Source organism: Suricata suricatta, chromosome 10 (assembly GCF_006229205.1).
Source record: "Suricata suricatta isolate VVHF042 chromosome 10, meerkat_22Aug2017_6uvM2_HiC, whole genome shotgun sequence".
Lineage (NCBI taxonomy): Eukaryota > Metazoa > Chordata > Mammalia > Carnivora > Herpestidae > Suricata > Suricata suricatta.
In genome coordinates, this window is record NC_043709.1 from 125,481,154 (window position 1) to 125,503,343 (window position 22,190).

General features: G+C 52.9%; 1 protein-coding gene across 1 annotated transcript in view; it reads left to right on the forward strand.

Moving 5' to 3' along the window:
- The window catches only part of FRMD4A (FERM domain containing 4A), a 619,483-nt gene that overhangs the window by 577,482 nt on the left and 19,811 nt on the right, over window positions 1-22,190 (forward strand). Inside the window, exons 18-24 of the mRNA XM_029955588.1 lie at window positions 5,636-5,769; window positions 10,444-10,566; window positions 13,500-13,728; window positions 16,393-16,449; window positions 18,822-19,059; window positions 19,962-20,129; window positions 22,015-22,189. Coding sequence (XP_029811448.1) covers window positions 5,636-5,769; window positions 10,444-10,566; window positions 13,500-13,728; window positions 16,393-16,449; window positions 18,822-19,059; window positions 19,962-20,129; window positions 22,015-22,189 — 1,124 coding nt within the window. The remainder of the gene's footprint in view (window positions 1-5,635; window positions 5,770-10,443; window positions 10,567-13,499; window positions 13,729-16,392; window positions 16,450-18,821; window positions 19,060-19,961; window positions 20,130-22,014; window position 22,190) is intronic.

Consider the following 22,190-nt stretch of genomic DNA (forward strand, 5'->3'; position numbering starts at 1 on the left):
TCCCTCTCTCTCTCTCTCTCTCTCTCTCTCTCTCTCTCTCTCTCTCTCTCAAATGTAAACATTTAAAAAATGATAACTAGCCCAAACCGAAAGATTGTGTTTCTAGCATCCTGCAGAGATAACCAGGAAGCCCCCCCACCCCACCCCAGCACTGATCTGATGCTCTGCTTCCTGGCAGTGGGGCGCAGGGAGCATGTCAGCTGATGGGCAGCTCTCCAGGTGAATCACCTGGCTGGTCCCGGGGCGAGGGCCCCCCATGTGCTGTTCCCTCTCTCCTTCAGGGGCCATTGCTCATCTCCTGCCTCTTCCTCACAGGCAGCTTCTCACATGGGCCGGGCCTCAGGTACCATCGCCTTACCTGTCTCCTCCCTGCCCCCTGCTTTCAGACACTTGGTCTTCAGTGGCTCATCTGAGGAGCCCGGGGCCCCTTCTCCCCCACCCACTTCCTTCATCCTGTGTTTTAACCCATGCTGGATGTGGAAACAGTCCAGGCTTGAAAAGCCGATAGGATTGCACACCACACAGGGGTTTTTTTCACTATGGCAGCTCAGCAGCGACCAAGACAGAAAGTTCCTGCTCCAGAACCATTTCCATTCTGGGCGTGAAATGGAACCAATGCTGCCGCCCAGCTGGAACGCCAGCCCTGCCTCCGGAGGTCCCAGTGACCTCTTCTGCGCCCGCGGGGATAATGTTTTCATGGGGATCATGTGAACTGCAGCACAGGGGACGCTTCTGTCAGGGGTCTGCGAAAGGCTGCTTCCTCCCTGATCCCCTCCCCACCCCACCCCTACCGCCAAGCATCCTGATGGCACAGGGTGGCGGTGGCACATGCCTTCCACCAGCCTTTCACGCCTCTCGCCTTGTACATTTCGGGGCTCCCTGGAATTGGCACGCCAACTCCCTGTAGAGACCAGGGACACTGTTTAGTTCAAAAACAACTAATGGCCATAAAGCGTCTTCTGTGTTCTGAGCTCACGTAGCGTCTCTGAGGCATGCCCTCCTTAGTCCCCTCAACTTTGAAGAAGGTCCTCTTTCCATTCCTGTAGTTCAGGGGAGGAATCGAGGCTGAGCAGGCCCCTATCACGCTGCCAAGTCCCTGCAGCTAGTGCGTCGCCGAGCTGGGACACAAGCCCAGACCTGCTGACTCAACCACTGTGTAGACTCCTGTCTCAGGAGGCTGTGCGCCTGTGCGTTTCCTGAAGAATATTCACCTCCCCCTTCCAGAAGCGTGGTGTTGCTGGAAACTGTGGACAACAGAGTATTAATGAATTACTTGTATCTTTCAGAAACGCTCCCCTCACCCCCACTTTCTCTTTGGTTCCCGCACAGATTCATCATGTGTGTGGACAGCCCTTTCCGAGGAGCACTTGGCTACTGTTTCGTTGACCTAGAAGTTTTGAAATTCTGCTCTTCCTGGATGGTTCCATCCATCCTCTGCATCATTAATCCCAGAGATGGCTCAGAATAACTGCTTGTTTAGTTTCCAACAGACTTATGCTTTGGTCTGTTGAGAAGATGGAGAGGTAAACCCTTTCCGCGCTGGTGGATTATTAGATGTTCCTTTCTAGTAACTGGGAGTGGGCAGAGTTGGGGTGCTTGTCTTATCTGGAGGCAGGGCTGGCCAAGAGGAGGAAAGTGGACACTGCGTGTAAGATGCTTTTTGTAACAATGGCAGAAAGGACTGGAGGAGGTGAGAGGGAGGGACCTAAGTAAGCTGTTGGCTGAGTAATCAATTCTCCAAGTTTGGAGGCATCTTGAAGGTTGGTTAATTGGTCATCTTCTAAATGGCTCCAAGAGGTTAGTGACCCCAAGATCTTACACCATTTAATAGATACGTGATGAAAATCTGGGTCCTTTCTTGTCTATTACTGCTCCGCTGAAAGCAGATTTACTTCTTTTTAACTTCTCAGGCCAAACTAACACCCTCAGAGTGGTCCTGCATGTGCAAAGGTGCGTAGGCGTTCAGGTAACGAGAAGTGGCTAAACCATAGCAACAGAGAACTTGGGTACCTTTCACCAAGTCCAGGTGCCAATTTGAAATGATTTCTTTGTCTAGAATCATTTTTTATTCATAGCCTTCTGGTTGCAAGACTCCTGTTGACCTCCTGAGGCACTTCCCTGATTGAATTTCTTCCTGGAGTCATTCTTTGTCACTTGAGGAGAGTAAGAGTGAGCCGGTACCTCCCTGTTCCAGGCTCTCTTGCTGGCCTTCTTGCATGTGTCCGCCATGATGGTCAGGGAATGCCTGAGGGCACCTGTGGAGGGGGTGAGATGCCCCCTCAGCATCTCAGGGACCTGGGGCCCCTTCTCCTGATGCCCCTGAGCTTTTTCTCAGTAGAACTGTTTCTAGGGCACCCTTGCCACTGGGCACTCTGCCGCCTCTTCTTATGGTCGCCATGTTTGCCTGGTTTCAGGTACCGGCCAGTAGGCAGGCTCCAAACCCTTCCCCAACGGTTTCCTTTAAAGAAACATGCACTGGGAACCTCTTTTCAAATGCGTAAAACAGATGGATGCAGAGCTGCCCTGGCTCAAGGAGCCTGGAGGGGGCCCCTGCACCCCTGAAGCTCCTTGACCTTGTTCCCACCCTCATGCACAGCCGCTCCAGAAACACAACTTGCAGACTCAGGGGCTCAGGAAACAGTTGGAAAATACGGCCTTTGTATGCAGAATTGCAGAGTGAGGTCTTTTCATGAGCAGCAAGGAGGAGGTAGTTTCAATGGTTTCTTTCTTTGTCGCTCTGTGTGTCCCACTCCGATTCTATCTGCCCTCCATCCGGAGGGCTCACCTGTTCCCAGCACGGTGATGAGTGCTGTGTGTGCATGATCTCAGTTAGTTTTTACGACAGATTAAGGAGGGCAGGTCATTTGCCCAAGGTCGCGAAACCTATGAGTGATTCAGAGTTCATCAAAACCAGATCTGTTTTCCTCTCTGCTCACCATCCAGCTGCCGCTCAAAAAAGATCGGCGTGGCCAGGGCAGGCCAGCTGAGTTACTTTGTAAAACTTTTACTTGGAATGTTCCTCGGAAGGCGATTTCCAGAAAAAAGGTAGGAAACGGCCAGCCAGTGTTGATGGCTTCAGATAAAGATAAGGGCCTCTTGAGCCATCCACTCGGTCTTATGTGGGTTTGGTATTCAGACTAATTATTATAAATAATAATAATTTAAGTGGCACTCACGAACCCTGTAATTCAGCACCAGAACGTAGAGACCTGATCATCCCAACGTGCTGGGCTTTGCCTCCCAGAGTTGAATGTTCCCTGTGGTTTCTGCCAGCCTTGAACACAGTGAATCCTTAGACTTAGTAAGTCATCGTTTCCTATTGAGAGGTTAGGGGTGACAGGGGGAATGATGAATTTCTCACTGGAGCTAGAAATCCCTTAATCTAATTGGGTTCAGGTTTCCCCAGGCCTGTTTTTGAAATCTGAAGTCTGACTTCTTCCCAACATTATATCACATCGTAGCTCACACTTGGGATGATGGAACAGAGAGAAGCTCGTTAAGTGTTCCTGTGGCTTCCGTTTTGATTGGTGATTGTCACCGCTCTAGCCAGATTAAGATGCAGAGTAACTGAGCTCTGCTTCCTTGGATGGGTGCACACACTAGGTAACTGAGTACTGGTGAGCGCGGGGTAACTGACTTGCGGCGGTAAGAAAACCCGAGGCCTGTCAGCAGGGAAGCGCGCAGCATTGTCCTTGGTGTGTTGTTTGACTGTCACAGCTTAATGTTGTCCCACCATGAGGAAATGGGAGCCTTAGTAAGATTCAAGCTTTTGCTTGGGTTTCCTATTGAATTTGGCGTCCTGCACCTGAGCGTGACGGAATCTGGGGAAGAGCTACAAAAATTAATAAAAGTTGGGAAGGCAGGTTCTGTCATTTCTCGGTATTCACGGGTACTAGTTTTCTTCACCAGGATGAACTACACTTTAATTATAGCATCCAAGTTTATGGCTGATGGCATTTATGTGTGTGTGTGTGTGTGTGTGTGTGTGTGTGTGTGTGTTCAAGTTCCTATTTATTAGCTACTGTGGAGGCATAAAGGTGGTACATTGTCTCTATTTCAAGCTAAGATGGGGTTGGAGAGAAAAAGTAAAAAGCCCAAGGTGGAGTCAAAATGTACTTAGCCATTAAGACTTCTTGAGTATTAGGGTTATAGAAAGTTCTCTTCATGGTAATTGGGGGACTATGGGGTTTCTTGCTCACTGACTTAGTAAGAAAGAATAATATGTTTAGAAGGATAATTTGAGTATAGCAGAGCTTTGGGATGCAAGGGTGTAAAAGACCTTTTTAGACGTAGGATTCTGAGATGCTTTCTTTACCATTGGAAGAAACATAACAGTCAAGTCTAGAAATTGCATTGCATTGTTCTCACATCTGTCATCTGATCACTGAATTATCCCCAAATGTTCCATATAGAAATACACTTCTACCCAACTCTCCCCCCAAAAGTCCCATTGGAACGTTTGCTGGGATTACAACAGTTGTCTTGTTTAATTCCTGAGACACTGACATCTTGACGTCAAGCCTCCAACCCATGACCATGGTATACCTCTTCAATGTTTCTCAAAAGAGTAGAACTTCACTGTAGAGATCTTGCACATTTTGCACCAGACTTATCCCTAGGTATTTGGGATTTGTTCTTGGAAATGGCACATCACCATCCAAGCCCCTTGAGCGCACACCTGGTAACACCTGTCCATCTCCATTGGCTAAGAAGCAAAGTAATTAAGAGCTTCTCTCCCAGGGCATCAGTGGGCCTTGTCGGAACCCATCAGGGTAGAAGTGTGGAATAGCTTCAGTGCTGGAAACCCACTTCAGGATCCAAAGACTGCAGTCTGCAAAGTGGTTTGGGTTTTTGGGGGGTTTTTTTTTTTTTGGTCCAACCTAAATTCCTCCAGTTGGCGTTCTAACCTATTTTCCTTTCAAGCTTGGTTCACAGTTTGCCTTCCACCAAGATTTCATATCTAGCAGTCTGCTGCTTGAATCATCATGCAGATTATTTCCACCCTGTGTGGTAAAATACACATAACTTTCATCAGGAGGGAATTGGCTCGTGATCCAGTATTAAGTTAAAAAATATATAATGAAAATCAAATTTTATTTTTAAAATCTATGGGCTGAGAATCAAAGGTCAAAATAAAATGCGTAACAGTGGTTATCTCTGGGGGACTTATTTACGGACTGTTTTTAAACATGTCTCAATTTTGAAAATTTTTATGACAAACTTGCAGCATCTTTGAACTTTTTAAAAGGGAAAGAAAGGAAATTAAAACTATGTATTAAAATGGCTTGAATTGAACTCCCCCCCCATTATTGTGTAAAGCCTATTCAGAACGCACTGGTGAACTTATGACAGGGGAATGCCGCATACCTTAAGATCATCAAGAAAGGGAAACTTCATTTTCAGGCATGTGAATTTCCCTGCCAGTCCTCTGGGCAGCTGTAAACTCCACCGAGGGCCAAGAGTTGGCTCCTCGCACCTGGGACGGGGCCGCACCTGTTAGACCACCCCCCCCAACACCCCACCCCCCGTGATTCCCGGTCGAGACCCACCTCCCCCCGTGGGCTTCAGCCAGGTTCTCTGCGGTCCAGATGGGCACCCCCTTCTACTGCTCTAGTAACCCTGCATTTATTGACAGGTTCTCAGGAATCCGATAGCTCTCAGTCAGCCAAGAAAGACATGCTGGCCGCCTTGAAGTCCAGGCAGGAGGCTCTGGAAGAAACGCTCCGCCAGCGGCTGGAGGAACTGAAGAAACTCTGCCTTCGAGAAGCCGTAAGCAGTTCACGTTTTGTGCGTGTGTGTCCCTCTCTGTCCTCACGTAGTTAGAAAACCAAAAGGTAGGGGTTCACACAGACAGCATTAGAGGGAGGCAGGACCCCTCCTGAGCCACAAATGTGGGACCCTGGCGACCCCTCCAGGGCCTTGTTATGAACAGAAGTGGGCCTTTAAGGAAATGCCAGGTCAGCAATTAACGTGGCTCTGCCCGAATCCTAAGGGGGACCCCACTGGAGACCAAATGACCATCATGGCAGTCCCATACAAGTCCACAGCGCACCACAGTCTACAAGGTGTCTCCTCCTGTGATACCGCTTCATCGGATAGACCAGCTTGCCGCCGGCTTCCTAAAATTTTGTGCCTGAGTTTCTTGCCATGGTGGCTTGTTCCTCTTGATAGTATTCCACATTTATCTTGGGAAACCCTACTGAGAGCCCTCAGTGGGGATCAACAAGGAGACCGAGGTTTCACTTGATATATCTAATCCCCGTTAAAACTCAGGATCTGGTGTTTCTTTCATTTTTTCTTGAAGTCTTAGCCTGGTGAGATATTTCAGTTGTATGCAAAGCAATGATTCCTCCCGCAGTGTAGACACCGGGCTCGTGTTTCCTTGGGATTTAGAGGTTGTGGCCCGCCACAGCCTGCATTTGCTTGAACATCCACTTCTAGCTTCTCCTGTTCATTCTGTGACTGTTAGCATCTTTGAAAATTGATAGTTAAAAAAAAATTTTTTTTAACATTTACTTTTGAGAGAGAGAGAGCATGAGTTGGGGGCAGGGGGCAGAGAGAGGGAGACACAGAATCTGAAGCAGGCTCCAGGCTCCGAGCTGGTCAGCACAGAGCCTGATGCAGGGCTCGGACCTACAAACCACGAGATCATGACCTGAGCCGAAGTCGGATGTTTAACCGACTGAGCCACCCAGGTGCTCCAGAAAAGTTGACTTTTTAATGCAACAGCCATTACTGTGTGTGGTATATGGACACACACACACACACACACACACACACACACACACGACCATTTGCTTACGTGTGGATGTTGCCAGGTAGTCACGCTCGGGAGAGCGACTGTGCTCTGCCTAACCTTATACAAAGAGCTCTGTGGGTCAAACAATTCGGAATGGGAAGCAAAAGAGGTTCCCGAGCTGAGATGAAGAGTGAACTCCCCTCCCCCACAGCCCCAGTGCCTGGTTGCAGGAAGAATGGAACAAGGGGCTGTAGTGAGAGATCGCATTACATTTCGACCTGGCTTAATTGGGCTCTGGGTTGATTGAGACCCGAGCCCGTGCAAAGCAGACCCACATGAGCATAAATCCGCTGCAGAGCTTCGGAAAGCAGGGGATCTGCTCCGTGCTGCTCTTCGTATTAGCAACTTTTTTATAGAGACTCTGCTGAAAGCACTGAAGAAGTATGGGCTTGGGTGTCTGCCTTTAATAATTGGTAAAGCCTTGTCGTGTTTTTAGTAAAGGAAACGTCCATAAACCCCGCAGGGAATCAGCGTCCGAAAATTGGAGGAGCATGTCAGGGCAAGGTCACCATGCGTTATTATAAAGGTCTCCGTGTCTCTCTTAAAATAAAAACAACATAAGAGAAACCAAGGTCCTGCTCCATAGACTGGTGACCCCAGAAAACAACGTGGGTGGAAGAAGGAACCCCTCAGGACACAGACTGCTTCTGTGCTTGCTCAGTCTGCCAACCCCACCCACCCCTGCAGCGAAGGGGCAGAGGGGCGGGAGAACTTTCTCAGTGACTGTCCCGCTCTTTGTCAGTGTCCCACACCCCACGCATCCTCAGCTGCATCTCGAGGAGCCCTGTTAGTCCCCTGGGGAGCCAGGCGGCCCGGATGCCGCACGGTGTGGCAGGACGGCAGCAGCGTCAGAACAGGCACCAGGCAGAGCCCGGCCACGACGGCCCGCGCCACACGGCTCTGGTTACATGAGAGATCAGATTAAATATGGAGAAGGAAGGGCTGGACTCTCCAAGGGGACAGTGGGAAGCCGGGAGCCTCATTTTTGAGTCCTGTTTGTTTCAAAACCACAGACACTTTGGGGTTATCCATCAATGGCCAGGTTAACGTTGCCCTCTTTTTTTTTTTTTTTTAAGTTTCAAGGTAAAAACAAACCCAAGTCCTAAGAATATAAAACCCCCGGTGTATTGTGCTATTTATAGACAGGCTTTCAGAAAAGCAGATAAAAATGTTGCAGAATAAACCCAAAACTACTTTGGAGACCTTTGAACTACATTTTTTAGAAAGCAGGGAAGAAAATTGCAGAGCATTTCATGGCCGTTCGGTTCTGAAATGCTTACACTGAGGAGTTAAAGTCCAAGAGTTCATTTCCTGGACAAAGAAAGAAAAAGATGAGCTGGCTGTACTTATACCTGCTTTTTGCACACATGCGTGCATGCACACACACACACACACACACACACACACACCCTAGTCTCTCAAACACCCCAGTGCACTCACGCACCTAGTGCATGTACATGTACCAGTACACACACACACACCCTACTCACACTAGTGCACATGTGCATGCCCTAGTGCACACATATGCCAGTGCATACACATACACAGTACCCATTGTATATACACATATACCCCCATACCCCCCCCCCCCCCCCCCCCCCCCGCACACACCCAGTGCACACACACATAGCAGTGGGGAAAGGCCAGGTCATTCCTATTAGAAGGTGGGTCCAGGCGCCTGGGTGGCCGAGTCAATTGAGTGTCTGACTTAGGTTCAGGTCACGATCTCATGGTTCATGGGTTCAAACCCCGTTTCTGGCTCTGTGCTGACTTCTCAGAGCATGGGGCCTGCTTCAGATTCTGTATCTCCCTCTCTCTCTGCCTTTTCCCTGCTTGAGGTCTGTCCGTCTCTCTTTCTCTCAAAAGAAACATTTAAAAAAATTATTTTAAAAAGGCAGATCAACACCTGGGGTCCCGTGTTTGGGGCCTTCCCACCCGCTGGACACGTGTAATGGGCCGCCCGGCACAAAAGCCATTTGTGCGGATGGACAGCCAAGCTCTTTTGGGTCAGAGCAGCCCCCAGAGTCTCAGTGCCGTGTAGACCTTGACTGAGGCCTGGAAGCGGGGGCTGGGCTTTGCCTGGAAGTGACCCCGTGCCGGTGGAGACTCACAGCGGCTTCCCCACGCCCCTCTAGCCCCTGGAAGTGACCCCTGCAGGTGACACCGTGGCTCCACCTGTGGGCTAGCCGCTGCCTCAAATTTGATCTTTGTTCCCGGACAGGGAGCTGCTGCTGCGGAGCCCGGTTCTAATTCTGAGTCATCCACAGACCTCAGCGTCTGCCAGGATCCCTGTCACTGTGGGGATCTGTCCACTCCGTTCACCATCCTCACATTCACACGATTAGATTTCTAGAGCTGAAAACACACACCAGATCTTTTTTAATGCCCTTGTCAATAGTAGGGATTAAATTTTCAGTTTCTACCAAAACTCTTAATTGATTTTTTTTGGTTTGGGTTTTGTTTTGGTTTGGGTTTTTCGGTTATTTATTTATTTATTTATTTATTTGTTTATTTATTTATTTATTTAGAGTATGAGCAGGGGAGGGCCCGAGGGATGGAGAGAGAGGGGGAGAGAGAGAGAAAGAGAATCCCAATGTAGAGCCCGACACTGGTCTTGATCACATGACGCTGGGATCATGAGCCAAAATCAAGAGTTGGATACTCAACCAACTGAGCCACCCAGGCACCCCTGAAACTCTTATCTGCATACATGTAATTTAATAAAAAAGTTTACTTAATTTGAGACCGAATCCAAAGCAGGCTCTGCATTGCCTGCGCATGGGCAATGGGCATGGGGTTCAATCCCATGCACAGTGAGATCACGATGTGAGCTGAAATCAAGAAGCAGGCTCCCCACAGGCTGAGCCCCCCAGGCGTCATCTGCCTGCTGTGTTGTGTAAGCTCAGCCTGCGTGGAATAATTATTATTTATATTCAGTTTCTAATGTATGTACTATGCACTCTTCTTGGATTTACCATATAGATCCCACTTCTAAGAAAACTCATTTGAAAGACCTAATTTTTTTTATGTCTATTTATTTTTGAGAGAGAGCAAGCGTCATGGGGGAGGGGCAGAGAGAGAGAGACATAGAATCTCGGACAAGGGGTTCAAACTCACAAACCATGAGATGTTGCCCTGAGCTGAAGTTGAACACTTAACCGAGTCACCCAGGCGCCCCAGCCCTGAAAGACCTTTTAAACTTGGATATTTGCGAGGGAATATTTGAGGCAGTAGGAAGAGCCCAGAAACCAGAAAGCCCAGAGCTGTCGTGCTGGCTGAGCTCCGTGCTCCTGTGCGGCCGCATGTGGCACATTAGGCACGGGGAACACTTGGGAAATTCACGAAGATTTGGTTTTCTGATGAAAGCCAGTGGCGATTTTTTTTTTTTACCCCAAAGAAACTTATTTTGGGAAGAAGTTTCCAGAGCACATCTATTCTGTAAAGGAAGGACTGTGCTCACACATTTTTACGGGGACGTGAAGTTGCATTTCAGGAACTCTTAGGTGTGTCGTAAAGGTGACCGTTTCGAATCTATGCACGGAATCCGTGCGCCGAAGTGCACGCGTGGCACACGGGCACCCTGGAACCCGAGCGCGTGCCTTCCTCTGATCGCCGTTCTCTCCCGCGCGCTCGCGCGTGCGCAGGAGCTGACCGGCAAACTGCCCGTCGAATACCCCTTGGACCCAGGGGAGGAGCCGCCCATCGTTCGCAGAAGAATCGGGACGGCCTTCAAGCTGGATGAACAGAAAATACTGCCCAAAGGAGAGGTGCGTCCCTCTTTACGTTGCTGGGTTCTGTCACGTCAGGCGTATTTGACCTGTGTGTTAGGGCTGCCGGGTTTTCTGTAACCATTTCTTCATTCTACTCGAGGCCAAATGCCATTTCCCGTTCCCTCCGGGGTATCGTGCTTTTACGCTTGCTGGTTAGTCGGTGTGGGGCTCCTCTTGCTGGGATCGGATCTCTTGCATCAGTAAGTGTTTTGATTTCTGCGGAAGTTGCGTGTGTAATGGGATCGGCCTATCACAAGTGGCTGCGTTAAGCTTGGGGACATCCCAGTAGCACACACGTGGACCTGTCTTTTTAATGACCTCCTGACTCTTAGTTACTCCTAGCCCAGCTTAATGTGGAAGAAAACCACCAGAGAAGCAAACGGGTGCAGGCATGCTTTTGGCAGGGGCGGGGTGGGAGACAGCAGGGCCTGCCCTTGGTCGCCTTAACTTCACCTTGCTGCTAAAAGTGCTGCCAGACTTTGAACATGCTGGACCCTCCTGATGTCACTCGTCTGCTTTGGGAGGACCCACTGAGCTTTGCTCTTTTATTCTCTTGGGCACTAAATGTTGGTGCCGGGGGGCTGGGGCTGGAGAGTTCAGGCCCAGGGAGGTGGGGGGCCTTGGGTCTCCCTTGGGTTAATGAGCTCTCCAACCTCAGACCAAGAGAGATTCAAGGCCCAGCAAACCTTTAGGCCTCAAGGTCATGTCCAGGAAACGTCTTCCCAGATTAATTCTGAATGAAGTCACTGATGAAAATGCTGTTGAGCAGAGGGCTTAAAAGAACAGGCAGCAGAGCCCATGGAGAAGGGCGTACCGTGCACGTGTTTAAATGTACCGTCTCTAAAAAGTGATGGGAGCAGCTCACGTTCTTGCATCACAGCCGCAGTGGGGGAGTGTGAGGGTGAATCCAGAGGGGATGCAAGGGTCCTGCAGCCAGCAGCAGGGGCTCCCTCTGAGCCGGGCACTGCCAGGGCCCGGGGACTGCTGGACAGAAGCTGCGCTTCTGGAACATGCACTTCCTAATCCCTACGTTCTCAGACCTAGTGTGTGGAAAACCCTTAACGTGCTCCCTAACACCTGCTCGATCATGCTTAGCACCCAAGAGTTGCTTTGAGCAGAGAGGCAGTGGCTGTGGGCGGGGCCTGGATTTTATCGGGGTCAGAACAGGGGTGAGGGTGGGTGGGATTTAGGAGACCATCTGGTCGGATTTTTGTCAAACCCGGCTGTCAGCAGGATTGCCTGAGGACCTGCCATTCCCTTCCTCCAGACGACACCCGGAACTAAACGTGTGAGAGCAGACCCCACCTTAGCGAGTGCCCCGTGGTTCTTCCCGCAGCCCTGAGGGCCTTCTCACCGCTGGCTCCTTCACACTGTCTGGGAAGAGAGGACTGTCCTTCCCCCAGAACTCCACGTGCATCCCTGTCCTCCTTACCTGTCCCTGCGCACGTCAGTCTGGAATTAGTGAAGTGCCCCAGAGGTGGCATGAACATGCAGGGTTATTCTAGGAAGGGAGAGCTCTCCCACCCCCAGCTCCGTCCTGCCTCTGTTTCTCCGGGGAACACGCTTGGCTTTCCTGTTCACACAGCAGGCGGCCTTGTGCTCCTCTCTGCGGAAGGAGAGTTCATCCTGGGCTCCCACACTGGGGCGGGTGTCGGGCCAGGGCTCTGCTGGCCGCCCGGGGGCAGCTGCTAGCGGGAGTTACCGGCACAGAACACAGAACAGCCTTTGTCCTCGGTGACTGGTTTGTTTCAAGAGCCCGGGCCGGACTCTGTCTCCATGGTCTTCTCCGTCTGGGGAAGCGAGTGTAGCCAGCGCTGGAAGGAACCGAAGGGAGTGAAGGGAGTGTATCATCTCCGGCACAGTTCTGTGTCATCTTCACCTCCTCCCTCCTGGTCCCTGCTCCCCGCAGGCCGAAGGAGCTCAGAAGGAAGTGGATCCAGATTAGAGTCCTGTGTTTGGTGGAGGCTCTTGGCCTAGCGCGTGCTGCCCGAGGCAGGCCGGGAAGCTGTGTCCATGACAACGTGGTGACGGGTTCCCACGGGGTTAGGCCGGTACCTGTCAGATCTTTGCAAGGTTGTGGATTGCCTAGAGCGAGATGCATGTGCGGCCTCCCCGGGCCCCGCTGGCGGGGCTGGAAAGCCCCCTGATGGAGCTGCAGAGAGGTCGCAGCAAGCACACTGCCCAGTTGTCTGGCAGCCACGGCCTCCTTGCTCCTGGGACCAAAACTCTGCTTGAGGGCACATTCACCCATCTGCTCCTTCAGACCTAAGTACGGGGTGGAGGCCGGAGGGAGGTGCCCCCAAACTGTCCCGGGAGCCGCAGCCAGGCTCCCGTGCCCTCCTGTCCACAGCCCAGAGCTGCTGAGGCCGGCGGGTGTGGGGACGGTGGGAGCTGGGGAGGGCTTCCAGAAGAGAGCACGGGGGGCACGGTGCATCCCAGCACGAAGGGCTGAGACACGAGAGACAGAGGTCAAGTGGGAGGACGGGGTGTCGTGCGCGCGTGAGCTCCCGCTGGCGAACACTGCACCCCTGGCCGGGGATGCTGAGAAGCACCAACCGCGGAGGCTCTGATTTTCCACGAGGCCATGGTGCCCGTGAACCCTGCCGTGGAGACGGTGGTCCCCAGCCTACAGCGGGGGGTTTGGGGGGTGGTATCTGCTTCTCAGTGATGCCACCAGCATAGCCACTGACACATGTCTCCTAAACCTTAACAGGGACCAAGAGTCTCCAAAGTCGGGGTGCCCGGGGCACTGGCTGCTGGAGATTTTAGGAGAAGAGCCATTGCAGGCTCAGGCACGGTTGAGGCTAGGCGCTGGGCGAGCCGATTTCCTAGCACGCGTGCGTCCCAGAGAGTGGGGCCCGCTAGCCCGGGGGCGGGGAGGTGGGGTCCCCGTGTCCCACCGAGGGTCAGCCGGTCTCTCCCTCCCCCAGGAGGCCGAGCTGGAACGCCTGGAACGGGAGTTTGCCATCCAATCCCAGATTACAGAGGCCGCCCGCCGCCTGGCCAGTGACCCCAACGTCAGCAAAAAACTGAAGAAACAAAGGAAAACCTCGTATCTGAACGCGCTGAGGAAGCTGCAGGAGATGGAAAACGCCATCAACGAGAGCCGCGTCAAGTCCGGGAAGAAGCCCACGCAGCGGGCCTCGCTCATCATCGCCGGTCAGTGCTCGCCAGGCCCGCTCCCCATGGGGGCCCCCGGGCCCCGGCACCAGCCCCGGGAGCAGGTTCACACCCTGGGCCTTATTTATTTTGTCCATAAGGTGAAGCTAATAAGGCCGGGACCAGATAGAAACAACACCGTGCGTTTAAGGCCGCACACGAAGAGGGTCCCACACACCGAGCCGTCGGGACCCTTGTCTGCTGAGCCCTGTTCGGCCGTGAGCTGCACCCTCTCCTTGGCCCGCATCGGGGGCTGGGCTCAGCTAACGGTGCCATCCACGGGGCCCTGATCACCCTGCCCATGTCTGGAAGGAAAGAGGGTGGCTGGGCTACACTGCAGGCCAGCACCCCCGCCGAGCCTCTGTCCCCACAGACGGGCTGTCCCCGAGGGCCCTCTGTCCCAGAGCTGAGCCCCGGGAGGACTGGGCCGCCCCACTCTCCTTGTCTAGGGCCCTGCGCTCTGGTCGGAGGCGTTAGAAGTTTGGGTGGTTATATTTGGCAAACGCTAGAAGGAAATAACGCCCGAATCCACCCACAGCCAAGTCCCCCAAACTGTTCTTAATTCTCCTTTTCTGTGTCAGCGAAGTCTTTGAGACCTACCGTCACGTATTCCTTCACGGTTTACGCGTGTTGAAAGTACTTGTCCGGGAAGACAAAGCGGGATGGAGGTGACCCGGGGCTGGAGGGGGAGGCGGAGTGGGGAGTTAGGGTTTCGTGGGTGCAGGTTTTTGTTTAGAAAAAGGAAAAAGTTCTAGACATGGATGATGGTGATGCCACCGACCAGTACAGCTAAAAATGGTTAAAACAGTACATTTCGGGTCGTATATATGTTACCACAATCACATAGGCATAAATCAGAAGCATTTATATGCACAACGGATATAAAGTATACTTGTATCTCCTTAACATGCGGGCAGACTACGGAAGCAAGGCTCCGCTAGGTCCTCTGCCCCCCGGTGCTCCCAGTCCACCAAGCAATACAAATAGAGTAACTTGGTAGTTGAGAAAAATGAGAGGGCATAAAAAAATCCTTTCTACTAGGAAATTTGGAGTGCCCATCTTTGCCCCGCCCTGCCCCGGTGCCCTTGGCCAAGACTTTGTTGCTTGATTGCCCGCTTTCTAACAGAGCTGCAGCCAGCCAGCCTTTCTCTGCCTGATGCCTTGTTGAGACCCCCCTGGGGAGTCCCAGCTCTGCAGAATCATCCAGCACGGGCACCAGAGCCAAGTTGGGAGGGGCACCCCAGGGACAGAGCTGTCACTGGCCGGCCACAGAAGAGCCTGGCTTCCCGGCCTGCCCGGCACAGGCCATTCTGCAAACGGCAGAATCCACACTCACACGAGTGTCTGTCCCGGCCGCAAACAGGCCCATCCAGGTTTGCAGCCACTGGTTTTAACGGCTCAACAATATACCTTCTTTATTGTGCCGCTACCTCGAAATGTTTCTGCCACCCTTTAATTAGAGGAATAATGACAGCTCTTCTTAGTTCCTTAGTCGGGGGTTTTCTTTCTTTCTTTTTTGCTGTTTTTTTTAACATTTTTATTTTTGAGAGCAAGAGAGACTGCGTGAGTGGGAGAGGGGCAGAGAGAGAGAGAGAGAGACACACACAGAATCCGAAGCAGCTCCAGGCTCCAAGCTGTCAGCACAGAGCCTGACATGGGGCTCGAACCCACGAACCGTGAGATCATGACCTGAGCTGAAGTCCGATGCTTAATCAGCTGAGCCCCCCAGGCACCCCTGGTGTTTTATTTCAAGAGCTGAAACACTAAGCTTGGAACTTGAGACTGGGATTTTGGCAGTTTTGAACAGAGTGACTCCAGACAATCCACTCCTCCTAGGTGGCCTCAGTTTCCCCAGAAGTTAAGGAAGGGAGGGTTATTTTACTGGCTCCCTCTTGGGCACGTTCTCATGGGTCGCTAGTATCTATAACAATAAGCTTTGGAGGGAGGGAAGCTGTATTTAGCAGCTTGTGTGCGCCACTGACGAGTTGAGAAGTTTACGGAGAAGGTGTTTATGGCCATGAGGCCAAAGCCAGGTTTTCACCCCAGTTTCACATGTACCGAATACATAGCCCTTCGCTGCCTTTGGTTCGGTTGGAACACGTCCTGGGAATGGGCCGGGACGATGCTGTGACTTAACCAGGCCAGGCGGCCTTTATCCAGGATCTTTATTTTTTTTTAATTTTTTTTAATGTTTTTTATTTTTGAGAGACACAGAGAGACAGTGCGAGCAGGGGAGGGTCAGAGAGAGAGGGAGACAGAATCCGAAGCAGGCTCCAGGCTCTGAGCTGTCATCACAGAGCCTGATGCGGGGCTTGAACCCATCAACTGTGAGATCATGACCTGAGCCGAAGCCGGACGCTCAACCGACTGAGCCACCCCGGCGCCCTTATCCGGGAACTTGAGCTGCTCAGCAGGGTCCCGTGAAACGAGAGTGCAGATGCACGAAGACTGGCACGTCCCAGTGTCAGGACTGAGGGGTGAGCTAACGACCCGCCCCAGGGGCCGTCAGAGGACATGCCAGACAGCACTTTGGTCGTATTCCATGTGCTCTTTCTGGTTCGAAAGAGGAGGATGTGAGCTGGTCCCAGATGTCTGAGTTTTACAAACGGGGCTTTGTCTACGGGATGCGCTCCATTCATAGGCTCTTGCCTTTTGTCTTCTCAGATGGAAACATTGCCAGCGAAGACAGCTCCCTCTCTGATGCCCTCGTGCTAGAGGACGGTAGGTTTTCTGTTTCCGGCTTCAGAACCCGGACCACGGAGTAGCGGGGAGCAGCGGGCTGGAGTCTGGCACAGCCCGGGGGGAAGACGAGAGCCAGGCTGAGGTGGCAGCGGGTGCGCTGCCAGTCCCTGTTGTTTGGTGGGGGTGGGCGCCGCGTCAGCTCGGGTCTGTTGGAACTTCATATTTCCCAGGGCCCAGAGATAGGAGGTAAGGTCCATGAATGGTGTTCTGTTTCATAGTTGCCAAAATCCCATTAAAAAAAATTTTTTTAGTGTTTATTTTTGAGAGAGAGCACACATGCACCAACGGGGGAAGGGCAGAGAGAGACAGAGCGTCTGAAACAGACTTCACGCTGATAAAAAGCCGGCTGCAGGACTAGAACTCACAGAACCGCGAGATCACGACTGAGCCAAAGTCAGATGCTTAACCACCTGAGCCACCCAGGCACCCCACATTTTTAACTAAACACCATAGGCACTTGCTTTTCGAGTATTCACAATTTCTAGAGGAAAGGCACAGTCTTGGGTTGGATCACATGTCAAAGATCGAAGCCCACTAGGAAAGCCTGGGAACAGCAGGAAGAAAAAAAAACCCTCCGCACCTTCCTGAGAAATCGTGGAAGCCAAAGAGAAGAGGTCCCTTTAGATTCCTGGGCAGGCCTTGAAATTGTCTTACTCTTGGCCACTGACCTCTGAAACCCCAGCGGTTATCGGCACATCTTCTTGGGAGATTCTTAGAAAAGCAGAACTGACCCCCCGTGGCCACACCACCACCACCACACTCGGGTAGCAAGAATTCCAGGCGCGGGACCAGCTCTGAGAATGTTCCTGTGGGTTTAAACCGAAACATGGGAGCCCGGGACATTGACGATATGGAAATCTATTAAGTGGCAGTTAATTTTTTTGCCCTTTAGGAAAACCTCAGGTGGGCAGAGCTAAGTGGCTGTTTGAGACAGAAGACCTGACAAGGTCTGCCCAACACAGAGTCCTGATGGTCATTGCAGGGATAAAAGTAATTGCTATTGATGTGGGAAACGCTGCCAGGTTACTTAGCCAGTGGTCTTGGCCCTGCTGTTAGCCGTCAGGTCGTAATATTTTTGTCGTCAGCATCCTTACTCGGGTGGGGGGAAGCCAGGCTGCCGGTGAGCAGGGAGAGGGGCTTTGAATCCGAGCGATCTGGCCCTGGCGTTGGCCTCTGTGGACTGTGGTCTCTCCAGGCGAGGCAACAAGAACAGTTTAGTGACATTCCTTGGTCAAGGAAGAGTTGGAAGAGGTACATGTTGGCATTAGCTCCTGTGGCTGCATCGTTTGCCATCAGTGTTACCCCCTGAGGGGTGTCATTGCCCCACTCGGACCCCCACTCCCACTGGCCCATCCCGGAGCTCTCTGCTTTACTGATTGGAGGGGTAGGCGCATAATAGAGGCCGGGTTTCAAGGTTGGGGGCTATGATAAAGATACGAATTGGAGACGGATTGGGAGCCAAGTGAAAGGTGGTGGAGGTTTTGGGGTTTGCCAATGTGTTTTTTCCCTTCAAACCCCACCCTCTGCCTTCACAGTGAGCACTGGGTTTTTCCTCCCCCGTCTCCACCCTCGCTCACTGCTATTCCCCCCCCCCCCCGCCGTTCTCCACACGGAATATCTTCCTCAGTCCCTGCCCCGTCCCTCTCTCTCACCCACTCTCAATCCCAATGGGTGACACCCTCTCAGACAGGATTTTCCTCCTGACACCTCGGTGCTTGGGAAGCTCCAGGGTCTTCTTGTGGCTTTCAGACCACACCCCACTCCTCAGCCCGGAATGAAAGAAAAGCAGAGACACTAGACGCCTAGGGCCACCAGCAGATGACGCACAACATTCATAACTTTCTCTCATTTTTTTGTAACAAGTATTTATTGAGCATCATTCCAGGCACTGAGGTGACAGAAGCGAACACAGCAGAACCTCCTGGAGCTGAAACGCCCCCAGAGCCAGTGAACCGCTTAGGGTCTATTGAATGAAAACCTGACAACATAATAATGACTACGTTTTGCTGTTTGGTGTGAAGCAGTCATTCGCTGTTGGGATTTAATGGCATTCGGGCTTCACACCGTCTGTAACTAATCCAAAGTGAAACTGTTCTCCCCATTGAAGGCGGCTCGAGGTTTAGGGTTGCTTCGTTCGGGTTTGACTTGGCAACTGGGGACGCCATGGGGTGCGCTCGCCGGGTGGACGGATGCCTCTCTGGATTGTGGGGGCCTCGGGGGAGGGGTGTGGTCATCCAGTGGACAGACGCCTGTCTGGATTGCAGGGGCGGGGCGAGGGTGGGGGTGGGCGGATCTGTCAGGGTCGGTGGGAGGGACCCTTGCTCAGTTCGTCTCTCTCCATCTCTGTGCAGAAGACTCTCAGGTCACCAGCACACTGTCCCCCTTACAGTCTCCTCACAAGGGACTCCCTCCTCGACCACCGTCACACAACAGGCCCCCTCCTCCCCAGTCCCTGGAGGGACTGCGGCAGATGCACTATCACGGCAATGACTATGACAAGTCCCCCATAAAGCCCAAAATGTGGAGCGAGTCCTCTTTAGATGAGCCTTACGAGAAGGTCAAGAAACGTTCCTCCCACGGCCATTCCAGGTGAGCTGGGTCAGGGAGATCACATGAGGTCACGGGGGAAAAAAACAAAGGGCTGTCCCCGAATGGCACCCACACATTGCACAATCTCCACCGGCTTATTCCTCCCTCCTGGGGTGGCCTGACAACAGTGCTGCGCTCACAGCGCCCTCTGTTGCCGACCCTGTCAAGGTGCAGCTCGGTCATGCAAGAGGGAATGGGGGTTTGGGGCTCGCAGGGTCTCAGCAGATGGTCTCAGTGTTTGAAATGACCCAGAAAGGAACGAGGAAGCCATAGGTAGCACTGTTCTGAAAAGGCAAGAGAGAGTCTACTCATAGGAATCCCAAAGCGGTTCAGGACCTGACAGCATTGGCCACCGGAATTCTGGGGCCAGATGGCTGTAATCTTATTTGTGTGCCTTATCAGGTCCTTTCTCGGCTGATACTGCAGAGAGATTTTTGGAAGGCATTTTGGTCTGTGTCTCTGTGTTTCTCATGTCCTTTAATTACACCCTTTAAAGCTCCCAGTGGCTGCCCAGACAGGTAAATATTTGTCTGCTGGAAAACAGAAACGGTGGTTGAGGGCAGGGACTTTACACAGCAGTCCACTCTGAGTTAAGCACAAGGCTGATGAGGGTTTTGTTTTGCTTTTTTAAGATTTTATTTATTAAGTAATCTCTACATCCACCAGGGGGCTTGAACTCACAACCCTGAGCTCCTGAGTCGCATGCTCTCCTGACTGAGCCAGCCGGGCACCCCCACGAGGGTTCTGGTTTCACGCTGTGGGGTGGGTCAGGGCCACGGACCCCCACCCACTCCTGGGGCGGAGACTGAGAGCCCAAATAGGAATCGAGGGGTGGGGGGGTCCACTGCCCGGGAGGACGGCGGCTGTGCGTGGCCGTGACCAGCCCGGTCCCCCGTTTGCAGCACTCACAAGCGGTTCCCCAGCACCGGGAGCTGTGCGGAAGCAGGCGGCGGCAGCGGCTCCCTGCAGAACAGCCCCATCCGCGGCCTCCCTCACTGGAACTCCCAGTCCAGCATGCCGTCCACCCCAGACCTGCGGGTCCGGAGTCCCCACTATGTCCATTCCACGAGGTGAGTGTGCCCGGCCTTCGGGCCACGCCCTCCGTGCGCCAGACCTCTCTTTGTGAACACGGCCGTTGCTGGCCCCAAACCGGCCGAAGAGCCGGTGAACTTGGTGCAGGCCTGAGCCAGGGCGGTGGATGCTCATTCACATGAAACAGGATGAAAACCCCGGGCTGGCATGGAGAGCCCACGTCAGCTGAGACCCGTCCCTAACCCAGTGTCTCCGTCCACTGGGCAGCAAGAGTCACCTGGAGAATCCCCAGGCTTCTGGAAACCATGGGCATGGAGGGAGTTTCCTTTTTTAAAATTCTTTTTATTTAAGCCCAATGTGGGCTCGAACTCCCAACCCTGAGATGGTGAGCAGCATGCTCTACCGCCTGAGCCAGCCAGACACCCCCCACCCGCCGCCCCCGCCGGAGGAAGCTTTCCTAATTCAAACGGAGGCAGGAAAGGCTAGCCAGATGAGCAGGGAGCGTGCTGGAACCCGAACAACCTTGTCCTGATTGGGGGGCGGTGATCTTTATTCTGTGGTCTTCGTGTAGCTTCCCGCTGAGGCCTCAGTTTACTCTGGACTTTTTAATGCCTCAGGGCATTAAGTTCACCGAAGAGCAAAAGGAACTGGTAAAAGTGAAGCCATGAATCACCTTGGTTTTCTGAAAAGAGGCAAAACCAAAGCCATCATTTCCTTTGATCAGAAACTGATTGCATAGGGGCGGTGGCCCAAGGGACGGATTTCTGTAGGGTAAGATGGAGCCTTCCAGGCCAGACTGACCCCTCCAAGTCCCAGATGCACCTGTGTGCACCGGGTGCCACCTCCACAGGGAGAGAGCAGGGAACAAAACAGGCCACTCTCCAGCTCTCCGTGGACTGACGTATTAGGGAGAACGGCAAGAAGGAAAAATGTCACATGGTGGTGTGCACTAAGAAGAAAAATGAACAGGACAGGGCCACATAGTGAAAGGAAAACTGTTAGGGAAGTTCTCTCTAATAAGGTGATGTTGGAGTAGAGATCTGAATGGATGGCGTAGCAGGTTCTGAGGATACCTCCAGGAACAGCAAGGTCAAAGCCCCGGGGCAGGCCTGCACTTAGCATGTTGCCCCGGGGGCTAGTATGGCCAGAGCAGATGACAGGGAGAGTGGGACCAGAGAGGACAGTGAGGACTAAGCCCTAGAGAGCCATGGGTGGGGAGTTCACATTCTACCCCGAGCGACAGAACGGGAACTCCCCTCTTCCTGTACTTGGCCAGTGGGGCCACCCTGGATGTCACATGTGTCGTAGCATTGTCCACCGCTGTGACGGGAAGGATGCTTAGAGTGTGGACTCAGAAGCGGAGTGGATCGTAGGCCACGTAGGGGCGTGGTCAGCGTTCGCATCGGTCCATTGTCGGTGTACCCGGCCCAGCCTTCCATCTTAGAGTCTGCGGGGAATGGAAATCTATTTGGGTGGGTTTCCTAATGGCATTTGGTTGAACCCTGTGGCGCTAAGTTGGGCTTTCCTTAGATCTGCAAAGAATGGGCATTTCATCTGATTTCGTGTATTACTAGAGTAGGGATTTTCTTGGTTCTCCTTGCATCTCTAGAATTCTCTTGTACCGTTAAAAGCCAGGCTGTTAGCATATTTTCTCAGAGGCCACGTTTCGGTGGGCACCGCCCTCTGTCCTGCCCCCATGCAGAATCAAGGACCCAGTGGAGGCATCTGTGGTCGGTCCCTCCCCCCCTTGTCTTCACCTGGCGCGACTCCGGGGCCACCCTGCTCCTACCCGGCTCTCCTAGATGCGGCTCGCCAGCGGGTTCCGCCGGGGTCCCGCGATCGCAGAGCCTGCGCCCCCCCCCCGCCCCCCAGGCACCCCTCCCCGGGCCCCCGACCCACGCGCCTGCCGGCCTCTCCCCGCAGGTCGGTGGACCTCAGCCCCACGCGGCTGCACAGCCTCGCCCTGCACTTTAGGCACCGGAGCTCCAGCTTGGAGTCCCAGGGCAAGCTCCTGGGCTCGGAGAACGACACGGGGAGCCCCGACTTCTACACCCCGCGGACTCGTAGCAGCAACGGCTCCGACCCCATGGACGACTGCT